General features: G+C 34.3%; 1 protein-coding gene across 7 annotated transcripts in view; it reads right to left on the bottom strand.

Annotated features, from left to right (window-relative positions):
* LOC138700160 (luciferin 4-monooxygenase-like) overlaps positions 1-16,254 on the bottom strand; it is a 78,765-nt gene that overhangs the window by 46,405 nt on the left and 16,106 nt on the right. For all 7 annotated transcript variants that reach the window (XM_069826565.1, XM_069826561.1, XM_069826560.1 and 4 more), the window contains one exon: positions 10,396-10,603. In XM_069826565.1, the coding sequence (XP_069682666.1) occupies positions 10,396-10,603 (208 nt within the window). The remainder of the gene's footprint in view (positions 1-10,395; positions 10,604-16,254) is intronic.

The following is a 16,254-nucleotide window of genomic DNA, read 5'->3' as shown; positions in this document are numbered from 1 at the left end:
GAATACGGTTCTGGGGGGGAGTTTTGAAAAATTTTTCAAAAACTGACTATAATACGTACAGTAATAAAATGTCATGTGCCATTACTTTACAATTACAGTTGAATGAAACAGAACTCATTAGAAATCCATTTGCTGCTAAGTTGATATGGCCACAAATGCAGCTATCCACATATGCAACGCATTATTACGACATGCCAGTGCTATCAAAAAAAGCCTTTTTGAGTTTATCTTTCACACCACATATCACTTATTGTGCTAATGAGTAAACATAAAATTTAAATTTTCTCGCTCAAGTTCATTTCGTCACACTTTATCCTTAGAACTCAGGTTTCATTTCATTGCACTTCTTTGTTTAATGTGGGCATGTTCACAATTCAACATGCTTGGTTTGGTAATGTTGTATGGTGTATGCCAGGCATGCCCAACCAGGGCAGATATAGCCTTGAAACAAGGTGCAAGTGACGTAGAATTTAGAATATCACACATATAAAAGACATTCTATGTCATTGTAGGACCTCGTTTGAAGGCTAGAGTTGCCCTGGCTAGGCAAGCCTGGTGTATGCTACTGTAGTCTATCTTGTAGGACAGGAAAAAATGTCTTTGTTTAGTCTTAGTGTTAGTGTACAGTAGTGCATTTGCTTTTTGTATAGTGGTTAGGGAATTAACATGGCTTCGATATAGGCCAATAGTAATATGCGTTACAAGAGCGGTATGTTGATGTTTTCATGTTCGAGGAAAAGATTGAAAAAGCAAAACGTAGTTGAGCTTTTTTAATTTCCGAGAACATGAAAACAAACATACCGCTCGTGTATCGTACATTATTTTGTGCGAAGATCGTTTATTACATACCTGAAAGAGGAATTTCTAATTAGTTGCAATGAAATCTCCATCTTGGTTTCTGTTCAATGACGGCAACTTTTAAAAACTAAAATATCTATCTTCAACATTGTTGCTATAAAATGTTTTCTGTGTTTACTATATTCCAGCAGGCCATGATATACGTCTGTCTTTTTTTTCCCCCAGTCTATAAATGAGTCATTCCACTTCAAATCGCACAAAATTATACAAATTTTGACCTTCATATTTCTGATTGCGTTTATATTTTTTTTACTAACTCTATGGGTCTCATAAACCAACAAGTGTATTTTTATTTCCTCCTAAGTCCACATGTTTTTAAAATATTACATGTTAAAATTCGTTAAAAATGTCGCACAATGCAATATTCAAAGCGTCATATTTCTGACGATATTGATGTTAAAATTTTTTTGAAAAATGCATTTAAAAGCTTAAAGTACTGTCTTTTATTAAATACTTACTAACTAATTTTAATATAATTATTTCAAATATTTTTTTATAATTCAATTTTTAAAACATATACATCAATGTGAAATAGCCCTATTAAAAATCTAAAAAAAATTGCCTACTAGGTGCACTGAAGTATTGTTAATAATTCCAGAAAAATCAGAATGGGATCTCCAATAGTTTAATGGAAATTTAATTACTTATGACAGAATGTGTAGCAGTCGGCGCAGCAGCAGTGGACGGGAAGCGTTAAAGCGATTTAAGAGGTTTATCGGCAATGGATAATTGACTGAACGTTGCAACATTACACCCAGTACGGATCAAGTTACTCGAGGAAACACTGCTAATTTACTTATTATGATATCTTCAAATAATTGTACATTATGCTTTTCAAATGTTTCTTTTCATTGACACTTTAAATTTTCATTCGCCTACCTTCTTTCTTGAAAGAAAATTGTTTTACTAAATCTTCAATTTTTGACAATGGAATGAAAGAATATAATTTTAATGTACAAGTTATTGGTTTTAGATTATGGTATCAGGCCTGCAAATTTTCAGTGTGGTTTTTGTGCTTATTGAATGGACAAAATATAAATGACACGTTAGAAATGTTTCTTGTGACTAATCAAACAGTTTTTTTTTTTTTTTTGGTGTTGTTATAGGATCTTGTATAGGCTAACTCTCGTGGCAAGTAGGTGTCATGTTTCATGGTTTCTGAGATGACATTACTTTTGTAACGAATTTCTGTATCTCCTTTGAAATATACTACGAAAGGATTTATTTATTTATTTAAATATACAGAATAAAGAATATAATTACAAACAAGAGAAAGAGAAATAGAAATAAAATAATACAATCAATATAAAAAAGGAGATGCAGTAGTATTAACAAAATTTGAGACCGAATGAGCAGCGCTTGTGTTCGGTCACAGTTCAGATATAATATTAATAGGCCTATAAGAGAATATAAAATAAAATAAAGTAGGAAGTAAAATTAAAATTGTATTGTATTGTGGCTTGGCATATGTTCCAATGCACACCTTGTATTGAATCTTGTATTACAAATGAATAATTTTCAGAAAAGTCTGCAATAACTATGTAATTTTCAGGTTGTACCTTTCTTTGCATTCCGTCAAAAATAAAATATGGCTGACTTTTGAAAGGATGATGGTGCATCTTCTACATGAAAAACTTAACATGCTAGGGAGCCTTTTACTTTTGAAATTTTCATGGGGGTATCGTTTTGTTGTATCTTTCTTTTCTTGATAGGGGATTCTATTGACACCAAACTTTGTTTAATTCCTCAATATTACTGATTTCTAGCACTGTATCCATAGAACTGCTAGAAGAAGTACTGGTATAATCACTTTCTCTGTCCGCACTTTCATTTGATTCATGTTTATTAATATCACAAGAACTACGGCTTCACATATAATTTCACCTGACCTATGCGAAAATTGATTGATTTTTACGGAACAAATCACATATTTGCACACTCAAAGACTCCTTTAAATTGAGCTTTATCAATAAGTCGCGACTTACGCGTCTTAGTGTATTTTTCTTTTTAAAAGCGTGACTAGGAAGGTAAATGCATTTAAACACTTGTTATATATTACGCTATCTTTACCATCACTCATGTTGTATAGAAGTCACGTCACTGCGCGAAATTCAAACCCAAACTGATTATTTTTCTCTCCTGCCATCTGTTTACGGCCATAAAGTTTACTGCCTTACCCAGCCTTGCTATCATCAAACACTTGGCTATATTACAGTATAAACTGTGAAGGGCTTCCCCCTCAGCTGAGCTGACAATAATAAAATAATTTTAGATAAGATATTTACTGTTCCTTAAGGTATTAATCATTTGATGATTAGTATGGTGACATCAGATGCAACGGGGAATTTCCACGGGCAGCCTTCTAGTTTATGGCTGCAAGCAGTTCATTAGCTGGGCATTGCGAGCGCGTTCATGCCTCCGGAAAATAAATTGTTACAAATGTTTGGGTGTCGCTCCCATATTTATAAATGCAGTAGTTTACAGATAATACATCAGCGAACAAGTCTATATTTTTTTCAGATTTTTAACTTGGCTATTTAATATAGTAATTTTGCTTTGAAAAAGAAACGATTAAAAAAAAAGGCTAAATTTTAAATTTATTTGTGATACACTTAAAGTAATAAAAAGTGTTGTATTTCGTCTTTCAAATGCGCCAAACCGCAAATCTCAATTATATGTAGACACAGAGTTCCAAGCGAGTTTATGTAAGAGTGCGCGCATAATTTGCGTAACTTCAAATATTCATAACTACACAAATAATTAATAATTGTGAAAATAAAAAAAATACGGGTCTCCTTATTTGATGTCTGGAATTCATGAAAAAAAATTCGACCATTTCCGAGAAGGTCGTGTTTTATTGCTGTGCGATTTGACGTGGAATGACTCAAATGCGAACTTAAAACAAACGGTAAGGTTATGTAATGATTTATTTTTCATTTTAATATTTTAACAATATTATTTATATAACATATTGCAGTAATAACATCGGCATCTGGAATCTTGTTGATTTTTTCACGGCTTCCTTAATGTTATTTGCATTACAAATGCAGTAACTTTTGTGGTGTTGTAGAGTTTACTTAATTTTTTCAAATATTTAAAAACAATAATTAACAGTGCAATTTAGGTGAAATTGCAGTGGTAAGTTTCCAATTTATAATTATTACTATGTTAAACGTCTCTAAAAATAATATGTTAAAAGCCTAAAGCAGTAAAATGAACATGGCGCTTAAGCGGTAAGAAGAGGGAAATTGTTATGTGTGTTACGTTGGGAATACTGAATGTGGTATTTCACACTTACCGCATATTGGTTTTGTGCGGAAAGCAAGCAAATACGCACGATCTCGCACAAAAGTATTTTATTTTAAACAATAATTATTATTATTTTAACGTGTTAATATTTTATAAACAAATGTCCTTTTAGAGTTTCACATAAATGTGTGTATTTCAACATGTTAAGATTTTTTAAATGTTGGCTTTGAAATAATCTAAAAGTCACAGAGGACAAGACATGTAAATTTATATAATCAAAAAGACCATGAGAAATAGAACTTTTAAATACTGATAAAACAGGGTATCATGATCATAATAACATTTCATATCTAATTAAAGACAAAAAATTCATACAGCATTGAAAAGAAAGGCAATGGGTGATTTATATGCAAAACTCTTAAAGTTGATTAGGGGCAATATTAAAGAAAATAATAATATTTTGAGATTCTTTTTCTGAAATTGATCCATTCCTATAAGGAAACTTTGTAAAACGCTTTCTACTGTTCCTTCTTCCATCGATGAAGCTTCATAACATGCTTCTGCTGAAAATGTAGTTACACATATTGGAAAACAGTTTTATTATGTGGACAGCAACAATAAAATTGTCATAACTTTAAAACAAATTGAACTTCCCTCACGAATAATGAATGCATCATTGTTTTGGCCAACGGTACTTTTGATTATGCTCCCAATTATTTCTGTCAAATGTACACCATACATTCGTGTGTTAATGCTTTCAGTATTCCTTTAGTTCATTGTTTTTTTTTTGTCAACTCTTAATACCCAAACATACAACATGTGGTACTTCCTGAAGAACGTATGTCCCCAAACATTGAAAAGCAGTTAATCATTTCAAAGATTTTGTTAGATTATGAAATAACACCACACAATGCTGCCAGAATTCATTTTCCAGTGTAAAGATCACAGAGTGTAAATTTCACTTAGGACGGACAGAGTTGGCTTAGGGAAATTAAAGAACAGTGTATCAAACCAGGAGCTCTGAAACAAAACATCTGGTTTGAAAGTGGTTAAAATCTTTATCTTTTGGTCTTTCATATTTACCAGCAGCACAGGTATCAGACGTTTTTGCAGAACTAATATCGGAGGCCCCTCCTGCTAGTGAATGTTTTGAATTTTCTCATTATATTCTGGAAAACTATATTAAAACATCAACCTTCCCTCCTGAATTATGGACTGAACCACCACAGTTTCGAACTGTACGAACTACAAAAACAACATGAATTTTGTAAGACATTCACTTATCTTCACAGTCATAAATGTATTAAATAAAAACATAGGACTACATGTGAGGTATTAAAAAAAATACAAATAGAAATGGGAAGGACAGTAAAAACAAAAGAGCACAATGGACATACACGTAAGGAACTATTCATCTTGAATCAGTATGAACAATACATTTCGAATGAGATATCCTGTATACAGTACTTGAGAAGCATGGGATATCAAGAATAGGTGAGCACAGATTTAAGTTTTCATTGCAGTGTTGCCATGTGATGAAATGAAAAATATTTATGTGCTGAAAGAAGAAAAATTGAAGTGCAATGAAATGACCGATGGCATATTTCTTTTATTATAATTTAAGCCAGACACAACATATTTCAACCTTCTGCATTTCTTAGCTAGTTCCTTGAGCACATAATTTTCATTCACAGAACTTTCTCATGTGTATAATTATATACATGACAGCCAGTTCATTAAACTGCTCCTCCCCTGTGCTGTTTCTACGATACCAGTACGTTTTCTTAGTGATGAAAATGACCTTTCAGAGTGTGAGTAGTTACAGTGAGAGTTGCCATTATTGTGAACAGGTTATGTAGTAAGTCAATGTTGTACATTTTGCAGAGACTCAACAGTGTTTAGTTGTTTTTTCTGCGCCAGTGATTGAATCTCGTAATATTTTTTTTGGATTTCGAAAAGTGAGTGCTAACTTCATAAAGATGGTATTTAAAAAAATATAATTTCGACAACAAATATCGCATTAATTTTTATGTAATCTTAGAATATTGATATATATGATAAAAGTCCATCTTATAAACTTTAACATGGGCCGAATTTGAATTAATTTCGTTATTTAGGAACAAAGGTACTACCATTATATCAGTGTGTGCACTATTATGTAAATTTTAATTCTGAATAACTGCGAAGATAATTCAGTTTTATGCAAATAAAAATACATGTATATTTTACGTTCATGCATTCAATTGAACAAAAAAGTTTCACAAAAATGCAAAACATGAAGGTTAAATTTCCTTTAAATTTGTCCAGTATGACGTGGAATGACTCTAATGTGAAATGGAGATAGGCCTATTCTCTGAGAGCTTTCTTTTTCCTTTATTAGCAATAACGCTGAGAAGAGGCACAAAGACCCAGTTGGTGCCACACAATCTAAGAATAGTAGTCTACACATGCATACAAGGTGCATCTGAAAAGTTCGTGGCCTGACACATAGATGGCACTGAAAAGGTGTCCACAATGCCACCATTGTTAGCAACCATTTTACGTTAGTTCAAGCACGAAAAATCATAATTTTCTGTTGACTACATTTTGTGTAGTTTAATTTTGAAGTTAGTGCGCCAAACAGATTGGTAAAAATGGAAAATATCGAGCTTCATGCTGCCATGAAATATTTCGTGAAAAAGGAAATGAGTCCAACAGAAATTAAAGCAGACATTGATGCTATACTAGGGGAACCTGCTCCATTGTTTTCTAATGTGAAAAAATGGGTGGCACTATTTAAACATGGTCAAGAGAGTGTGAAAGACGACTTCTGCAGTGGACGTCCGTAACAGGAACAAGTGAACAAATCAGAAAAAATCCCTGATAAGGTATTGAATGACCATTGACTGAAAGTATGGAAAATTAGCGAGGTTATGCGTATCCCAACTGAACAGGTGAGCCATATCTCAGTCAATGTCTTGGGCATATCCAAGGTCTCCATAAAGGTGGGTTCAGCATTTTGAAATGTATTGGGTCCCTTTCTCTAAAACCATGGATAATGGTCGGAAAAACCTTGTTGCATAATAGGTAAATGAATAAAAAGTTATCCTTCACCGGAACAATAACAAAGATAAATTGTAACCAAAACACTTAAATACACACATGCACACCTGCGTTACAATACACGTTCCAACCATGGGATAAAAACCAGGCATTAAAATACCGGTACCATTATATGCTAGGCCGGCACAGGGGTCAAAATTAAGCTGAAACATGTACATATATCAAAAGAAATCAACTGCCACAAAAGAGCAGAACAAGAGGGAAGGGGAACTAAATCACTCACTCTTGTTCGCTATACATTAGGCGACCCCACTTTACATATAGTATTAGGTTAGCCAACAAGCTTTGATATTATCTAAATAAAGCAGACTAAAGACATTAACCTTCACAACACTGAGTTAGTAGAAAACACTCAAGCAATTTACTGTAACTCACAACATTTTGCACTTACAAAAAACATGTCCATCATAGCAAATCAGATTCGAAGCATAGACATGTAGAAACAGCAGGGTCACAAAATGGCTAGATATATAGAACATACACTTAAAACAGTGAGCGAGAGTGATCCCCAACTAAAATTTAACTCAACCAGCATCAAACTTGATTCGTTTGCTAGACAACAGGTCAAAACGAAAACGAAAAACAGCCTCCACCTAGGCTATGCCGGCCAAGCTCCCACTCGCATCCCGGACCTAGAAGAAAGTCATTCTCGCGAGCGGCAGCCAAACTCCCGCTCTGCAGACAGGGATACAAACACGCCAGATTGGCCCACAATCTCAGCTCTCAGCTCAATTTCCGATGTTCTCTCTAGGCTGGTAGAATCTCGAGTCCTCGACAGGGCGAAACAAGTTGCCCCAAGAAAACACAAAACCAGTTAAGAATTTGAACGAATAAATGACAGCCAAGCTGTCGTACACATGGGTACACTTGTCTTCCAGTATATAAAATAAATAAATCAGAGAACCTAATGGGGAAAGTAGGAATCAAAAACAAGAGCCATCTATAAGAAAGAGAGGGAAACTACAGAAAAAAGAAGAAAACCACAGAGGATCAACCGAAAAATAATCAATAAAAGAAAAAATAGGGTGCCGAAAAACAATCGGCACAGTTTGTTAACACCAGAACAAAATTTCGATGGATTGTCTGGCTTGATTCGAGAAAAATATGCCCGATTCTTTGAGGCCTGGATCCACTATTATATACCAAAGACAAAACAGCAGTCGAAACAATGAAAGCACAATGATTCTCAACCTCCAAATAAAGCAAAAGCTGTTCAATTGGCTGGGAAAGTCATGGTGTCCGTGTTCGGAATTCTAAGGGGATAATGACTGACTATCTAGCAAAGGGGAGAACAATAACTGGAGAATATTATTCAAATCTCCTGCAGCTTCTGAAAGGGAAAGTTTGCGAGAAGAGGCCAGGAATGGCCAAGAAAAAAAAGAGTTGTTTCATCACGACAATGCACCTGCTCACACGTCTGCAATCATCATTGCTAAACTACACGAACTATAGTTCAAATTGTTGCCGTACCCTCCCCTACTCACCAGACCTCGCACCATCAGGCTTCTTTCTACGAAATTATCATTATATTTTGACGGCAGCTGGTACAGTAGCGTCATTCCAGTCATCCCACAAATTTCAGAAAAAGAGCAGGAGGATAAATGCAATAAATCGTGCGAATGCTATGTAGATTTGTCGAGAATAATTAAGAAAACGCTCGACACTCTCTTGGCTGGGAAGAAATTTTGACCAAATGAAGAGGATATCACAGCAGAGCAAGACTGGTGGACTAAGTGTGTGAATCTCAGGGGGGATTATATTGAGAAATAAAGATTGTTTCAGAATAATCCTAGTTTAATTTTATGTCAGGCTATGAACTTTTCAAACAACCCTCGTACAGATACACATATGCAAGAGAGTATTGGGGTAGAATTTTCTTTCTTATTTGCTTCTAATGCATGCTCTAGTAGGCAGTTTCTTCTTAGCCAGTGACCCAGTCAATTTCTTTTTCTCTTCCTGATTAGTTTCAACATTATTCATTCTTCTCCTGCTCTTTCTAGCACATCTTCATTTCTCATTCCATCTATCCATTTCACATGATACATTCTTCTTCATTCTCCTACATGGGTGAATATTAAATTAGTACATTTAGGCATATCTTTTGAGTAATAGTTCAAATAAACTCTAAACAGTAACACCATTCGCAACATGATAAAGAAATTGAATTGTTTCAGAATGTATAAAACATATAATGAGAATTTATGTCAACTTCCTAACATTTCCTTTTATACCATCACACTACTTTACTATGAAAAACTTAAAAATACTTAAACTAATTAGAAATACTAATATGGAGTTTGAAATAATAATACATATTAATTTTATCTGTAGAATGCTTACTGAAATAAAACAGCCTATAACAGAATATACAGGTAATGAAAACTTAGAAAGAAAAACTTATACCTATTGCCAAAGTGAAACCGTTCAAACTACGAGTTATTACCATTATGATATGAAATTCTAGATTGTCATTCAAAGGAAATTGAACCACGTAGCAATAAGAAAATATATTATGATGAGAAAGTATGAAGGATTTCTGTGAAGTCAGAACAGACAATGATGTCTAAACCATGGAGTGAAGATGATGATGATGATGATGATGATGATGATGATGATGATGATGAGAAAGTAAACAGAATGGAAGTGAAATAACCCTGCAGATTTTCAGAGCAAATAGCTCATGTTGTATGCAACAAAAAAGTGGTATTGGATCATAGTTTTCTCAAATTTTTTTTCTCTCAAATGTTTAACACTCTCTTATTTGATAACTATTGCGAATAGGATCATGACTTTTGTCCATATTGATAGCAAATCCAATAAAGAATCATTTATACCTCTCGCATATTTCAATGTGGGCGGTTTTCGTATAAATTTAATTTTAAAGCCACTAATTTCAAGTCACTGAATGATGCGAACAGTTTGCAACATCGTAGCGTGAAAGGGAGGTTTCCATACAGAAACAGACCTGAGTTCGTTGACCTCTTACATCTTTATTACTAGAACAAAGATTACTGTGTTAGTGGTGATGCTGCTGGACTGCTGAAACTTCCAACTTAATTTTCTAATTAACCATACATTTAATTACAAAATGTAATATAGGTTTTCTATTCCTTTAAGTGTACCTTATTGCCCCTTTCAATCTGCAGATTTATTTCACTTTCACTCTGTATAGCTAGGCATACTTACAGATAGTGTATTTCGGATTGAGTGGTGCACATGTAGCTCCAATTAAATATGCTGCAACCACAGGAAGAATAAAATCTAAATTATTCTCACTACAAATTCCTACTACATCTCCACTTTTTAAACCTCTTGAACAGAGAAATCCTGCAATGTTCAGGCTTTTGGAGAAAATTTCAGAATATTTTCTTGTTTCTCCAGTAACTGCATCCACCTAAAATAAATAATTTACTTATTATTTATTTAAAAGAGGCTATTAATTTATTCACAATTACAGGTGTACTTTGACGATAAATCATTCTCATGGACGAGCATGGAAATGAATATCTATCAGTAAAGTAGTAGAAAATAGGATAACTACTCTAATTTTCAATTATTGTCATATATTTTATTTTATAGGTGTACTTTCCATTATATCCCCAATAACATTCAAGGGTGTTTGATATATTTAATAATGCTTTTTATTCTCTCGTTGAATAATATTTTTAATAATAAGCGCAGAAACAGCAATACAAAAAACACAAAATCAACATCAAGAACACATAAAACAAGAAATAATAGGGAACATAAGAATAAAAATCTATAATCAACAAACAAGACACAAAACAATAAACACACTAAAAACTAAACAGGAAAAACATAACCTTCTATTCGTTAAAACAGATAATTAAAGGAAACTGTACTATAATAATAAACAAGACATGCATAACAAAACTAAATATACCACCTACTTTAAAGGGAACAACATCACAGAACTTAAAAATTATTCAAGAGCTCAGTATCACACTATAATGAAGAACACGCTAAACCAAAACACGCACATAATACTGGTACCTAACAATAAAAAAACAACCAATATAAAAGAAACCTGAAGAACCCAGACTAAATCACTACCAAAAATACACAAAGACAATATCCCAATCAGACCACTATTAAACCATCATAAGCCTAATGCACCAACATACAAATTAACAACACACATGGACAACATCATAATGGACAGCACAAAATATGAAAATCAAACAACAGTAAAAAAAACATAGATCTGGTCAATAAAATAAATTACAAACACGTTTCACATAGTGCAACATTAGTATCATTCGTTATAACTAGACTTAACCTACAGTATACACTAACATACTAATGAAGGACATACTATAGGCTATAATACTAGGACAAATGCTCAACAATAACATGCCACAAGAATACATCAAAGAAATCATCCAAATTACAAAACAAAATTATTTCACATACTGCAATATAACAATAAATACTACACCCAAACTGAAGGCTTACCAATGAGATCACAAATCTACAGCATTTCAGCAAAAATGTTCATACATAACAGAGAATAGACACACATTCTAAATAATGACAATAATGCAAACATCATATATTGGCACAAATACGTAGATGACATTCTAATAACATACAAATGAAACAAAATACAGATCGAACACCTGTACTGACACAAACAAAATATACCCAAATCCACACTATACACTAGAAATTGAGAACAACAAATCCATAAATTTTGTAAATATCACAATAACAGAGGTAGATAATTAACACAAATTCAAAATTTATAAGAAAAGAAAATACACACACATATGGACAGCATTTTGATCCATGTTAGATTAATGAACATACTAATGAACCAACAAGACTATGTATGATGGAGAAGTACACACTATCAAATATATAGCTCAAGAGAATGGATACAATCCCAACATAATAGACAACATAATAAAAAGAGACAAAACATAATCACAAGAAACAAAAAAGCACAACACAAACACAAGATCACAAAAATACATCACACTAACATATGAAAATAAAAACACATACAATTGTATTTTCTTTCAGAAAATTAAAATACAATCAATATTGCATACAGAACACAAAACACTCTACTAAAACATCTTAACACACAAACAAAAGAAACAAATAGAACCTAACAGGTGTTTACAAATTAACATGCAATCATTTTAAAGACTTCTACATTGGACAAACAGGGAGATCTTTTCAAACATAATACCATAACGAATAGAAAGAAGAAGTGTGCGCACTCCTATCTGCTCAGCATTGTCGACAGTGACCAAGAGAATTAGTGGTGCTGCGATCGGTATTGCTCAGTTGGAAGGAAATATCCATAAGAGAAGCAGTAGAGTGTTCATTTTGTTTGCATTTTTAGTGTAATTAAGTTCGTTAAATACTTTAAGTGCCAATAAACTAATCTGAAATTATTCGTACACGAGTGACAAGTGAGTAGCTCTCACGATTTATTTATTAAAGGACGAGATTATTATGTTTTTGTCTTGTTATATTAGAAGCAATGCCTTCGTGTTTTGTTCCGGGTTGTAGGGCGGGATATGTCGGAAAGGCAGCCAACAAACACTTTTTCACCCCTCCCAAGGACAAGGACGAATTTTATAAATGGGCAAGGGCGATTCCAAGAAAAGGCATGCCATTGTCGCGAACAAGTTCTATTTCTGACTCGTTTCTCAGATGATTTTATTGTTAAAGTAGACGCGTTTGTTGTGAATAACGATAAAGTTGAATTGCTGAGACTGAAGTGGAAATTAAAACCAGGTGCAGTTCCTCATATTTTTCCGAACCTGCCCAAGTACATCTCAACTCCTATCAAATCCCGAAAACGACCAATACGGAGAATTGAAGAATCCACAACTCCTCGTAAAAGAAAGAGAAAGGATGAAGACTATCTTCCTGAGAGAAGCATGACAGATATTCCGGAAACAAGAGGTGAACCAAATTATGTTGATATTCAATCTTCTTCTTCTTCTTCCTCTTCTTCTTCTTCTTCTTCTTCTTCTACCAATAAAGAACTAACTGTAGCTTCTGATCCTCAGAAAATAATAACATATCTGAAAAACCAACTGAGATATGTAAATCGGAAGTTAATGTGCGCTGAGGTCTGTCTGTCATCAGCCAAAGCTAGAGTCAGCGCTTTAGAAAGCAAAGTTAAAAGTACAGAATTGCATTATAAGGACACTGCAAGTCTCAGTAAAAAGCAGAAAATAGTAGTAGATACCGTACCATGTTTAAAAAATGCAATATTAAGAATCTTAATGGAATGAGATACAGCAGTGAATTCATTCTAGAAAGTTTATTGCTTAAAATAAAATCACCTAAAGGATACAGACATTGTTTACAACATGAATTGCTACCACTCCCTTCTGAAAAACTCCTAAGAAAATTATGTAAGGGACTTAAATGCCCCTATGGAGTAAATCCACACGCCATTGATGCTATTGCACAATGCTACAAAGATGGAGACAAAAATAATAAATACGGTGTATTAATATTCGATGAAGTGAAACTTAGGGAAGAAATTCAGTTTAATAATGTGTCACTTAAAGTAGATGGCTTCGTTGATTTCGGGGATCTAACACCAGACACTCATATACATCAATTGGCAAACCACGCTTTGGTGTTCATGTTTATTCCCTTCTTGCAAGGCTGGGTGCAACCCGTCGCGATTTATGCCAGTAGAAATGCTGCATCTGGGGATATTCTTGCAAAAATATTCATCCAAGTAATTCTGCAAATGGAGGAAGCAGGAGCAAGAGTTGTAGGCTTTACATGTGATGGAAGCCAAACAAATAAGAAAGCTTGGAAATCGTTAGGCGTAAGTAGAAAGAAGGGTCAGTCTAAGTGTTTTATTTTAAATCCTGCAGACAATGAAAGGAAATTGTGGGAATTTTCTGACTTCGTTCATATCTTAAAATGTATTCGAAACAATTTTAATTGTAGAAAACGTCGTTTATTATAAGAACGAATTAATATATTTCAGAATAACTCTTCTCGGGTTCTCAGCCAGGTGAGTTGGAGATTAGCTTCCAAGCTTTCAATGGCTAGCTCTGCCATCTTCTTCATCTCCAACTCACCTGGCTAAGAACCCGAGAAGAGTTATTCTATATCAAACGCCGGGAAAGCCTCAAGTCATACATAATATATTTCAGTTTTTATAAATTGCTGTATAATGAAGATTATTCAGCTTCTAAAGGGCATAAAGTGTGTCCTAAACTGTCTTCAGCACATATAGAACCCTCTTCCTTTCAAAAAATGACTGCAAGACTAGCCTTTCTGATCTTCAGCAACTGTGTAGCCAACAGCTTGAAATTTTATCGAGAAATTTGTACATCAGGTTTCGAAGGCAGTGAAAACACGGAACAATTTACAAGGGATTTAAATCAAGTTGCAGATTGCTTAAATTCAAGTATTCCCATTAAAGGTCTTTATAAAGGTTCGAATTCTCACACCGTCCTCATCAATTTTCTTCATTCCATCAACACTACAAACAATACTTTCGCATCTGACAGAACCATGGAATCTTTGAGAGTTTCTCTTCAAAGTACACTTTGGAGCAAAGGGTTCTGATATGTGTTAACTGCAAAATTACATCAAGATCCCCTGGAACGCCATTTCGGAATCATGCGATCATTGAGCTGCGACGACCATCCTTCAACTATTGATTTCCTCCAATTACATATGTTGCAATGCATTTATGTCCCTATAAAACAGGCCTTGTCATCTGGGGAGAACTGCGAACCAAAATCGGATGCACCCTTGACATCTTTCTTAAACCAAATGCGTTTACTAGTCCGAAATGTAGAACAGCATAATAAAGAAATAAAAATACAGACGGAAAAAAATCTTAAACAAAAAATTGTCCTTCAACATGATTCCGAATTTCAAGATTGGGAAAGTGCTATTCCAGAATTAGAAAAGTCATCTACTTTCACAGAGAAATGCTTGGTATATCACCTGGCTGGGTAAGTGATGAAAAATAGTTCTAAATTTATTCAATGTAACCAATGTGCTCGCTTCCTCCATCATCATGGACACTCACCATATCCCGCACTTACAGAAATAAAGGATTACGGATCTGGTCGTGATATCTCCTTCCTGACTCATCCTTCGAAGAGCGTGTTTCATTTGCTTATGCAAACAGAACAGACAATAAAAGAAAAACTGAACGCTGGAATGTGGGGCGACATATTTCACGAGCGCATAGACTGCAGTGGCGGCTGGTGGTGCACAATGGATATCGAAGAGGAGTTAAACATACTTTACCTTAAAGTATAAAACCGTGTATACCTGAGGGTGTATACATATAAAGAAAATGACTAAATACAAGCATACCTATTTATACAGAAAGTCCAAAAGTGGAAGAGGTCGTGGGCGGAGCTCTCTATATTGCGATTTACCCTCATGAAAAACATCTGAGCACAGAATCGTTATCAGAATACTACCAAGTACCAAGTGCAACATTTTCGTTCATAAAATTCAAATGTAGCTTTCGTAGGCTGTCGGGAGATAGCAGCACTTATTGTCAGAACGACAACTCTTAGAACTTTAAAGCAAAATACAAGCTCCTTTATGTATTGTGCCGTTTGTGTGCATGTAGATTGAGAAAGTAATATGCGAAATATGCGACTGTCTGTTGCACAAGCCGAATGAATACATTTTTCATGTTTATTACTTCGGACAAATGTCTAGTTGAAACAGAGACTTTCCCAGTGAATTTAGTTTCTTCTGCACTGACGTTGATGTCCATGTCAGGGAGTGCGACAAACCGTTCTCAATAAGGAAAGCAGTAGACCACGCCTCTAACCCCCCTGTCCCCGCACTAGCCGAACATCTCTATAAACTACCTTCCCTAGGTTTTCACCGTCTCTGCAAACCAAGAGGCTCGGAGGCTCCTGCAGACATACAAAACAAGACGCCAGCTGCAGATAGTCATGAATTAATTGTAAAATAAAATTATATTTTTAATAGTAACAAATGCGTCAGATTAGGAACATTATTGGGGTGTACAAACCTGCAACCCCCTTGAGAAGC

This window comes from Periplaneta americana, chromosome 5, assembly GCF_040183065.1.
Source record: "Periplaneta americana isolate PAMFEO1 chromosome 5, P.americana_PAMFEO1_priV1, whole genome shotgun sequence".
NCBI lineage: Eukaryota > Metazoa > Arthropoda > Insecta > Blattodea > Blattidae > Periplaneta > Periplaneta americana.
Note: the sequence above shows the minus strand (reverse complement) of the source record. Positions and strands in the feature narration are given on the sequence as shown.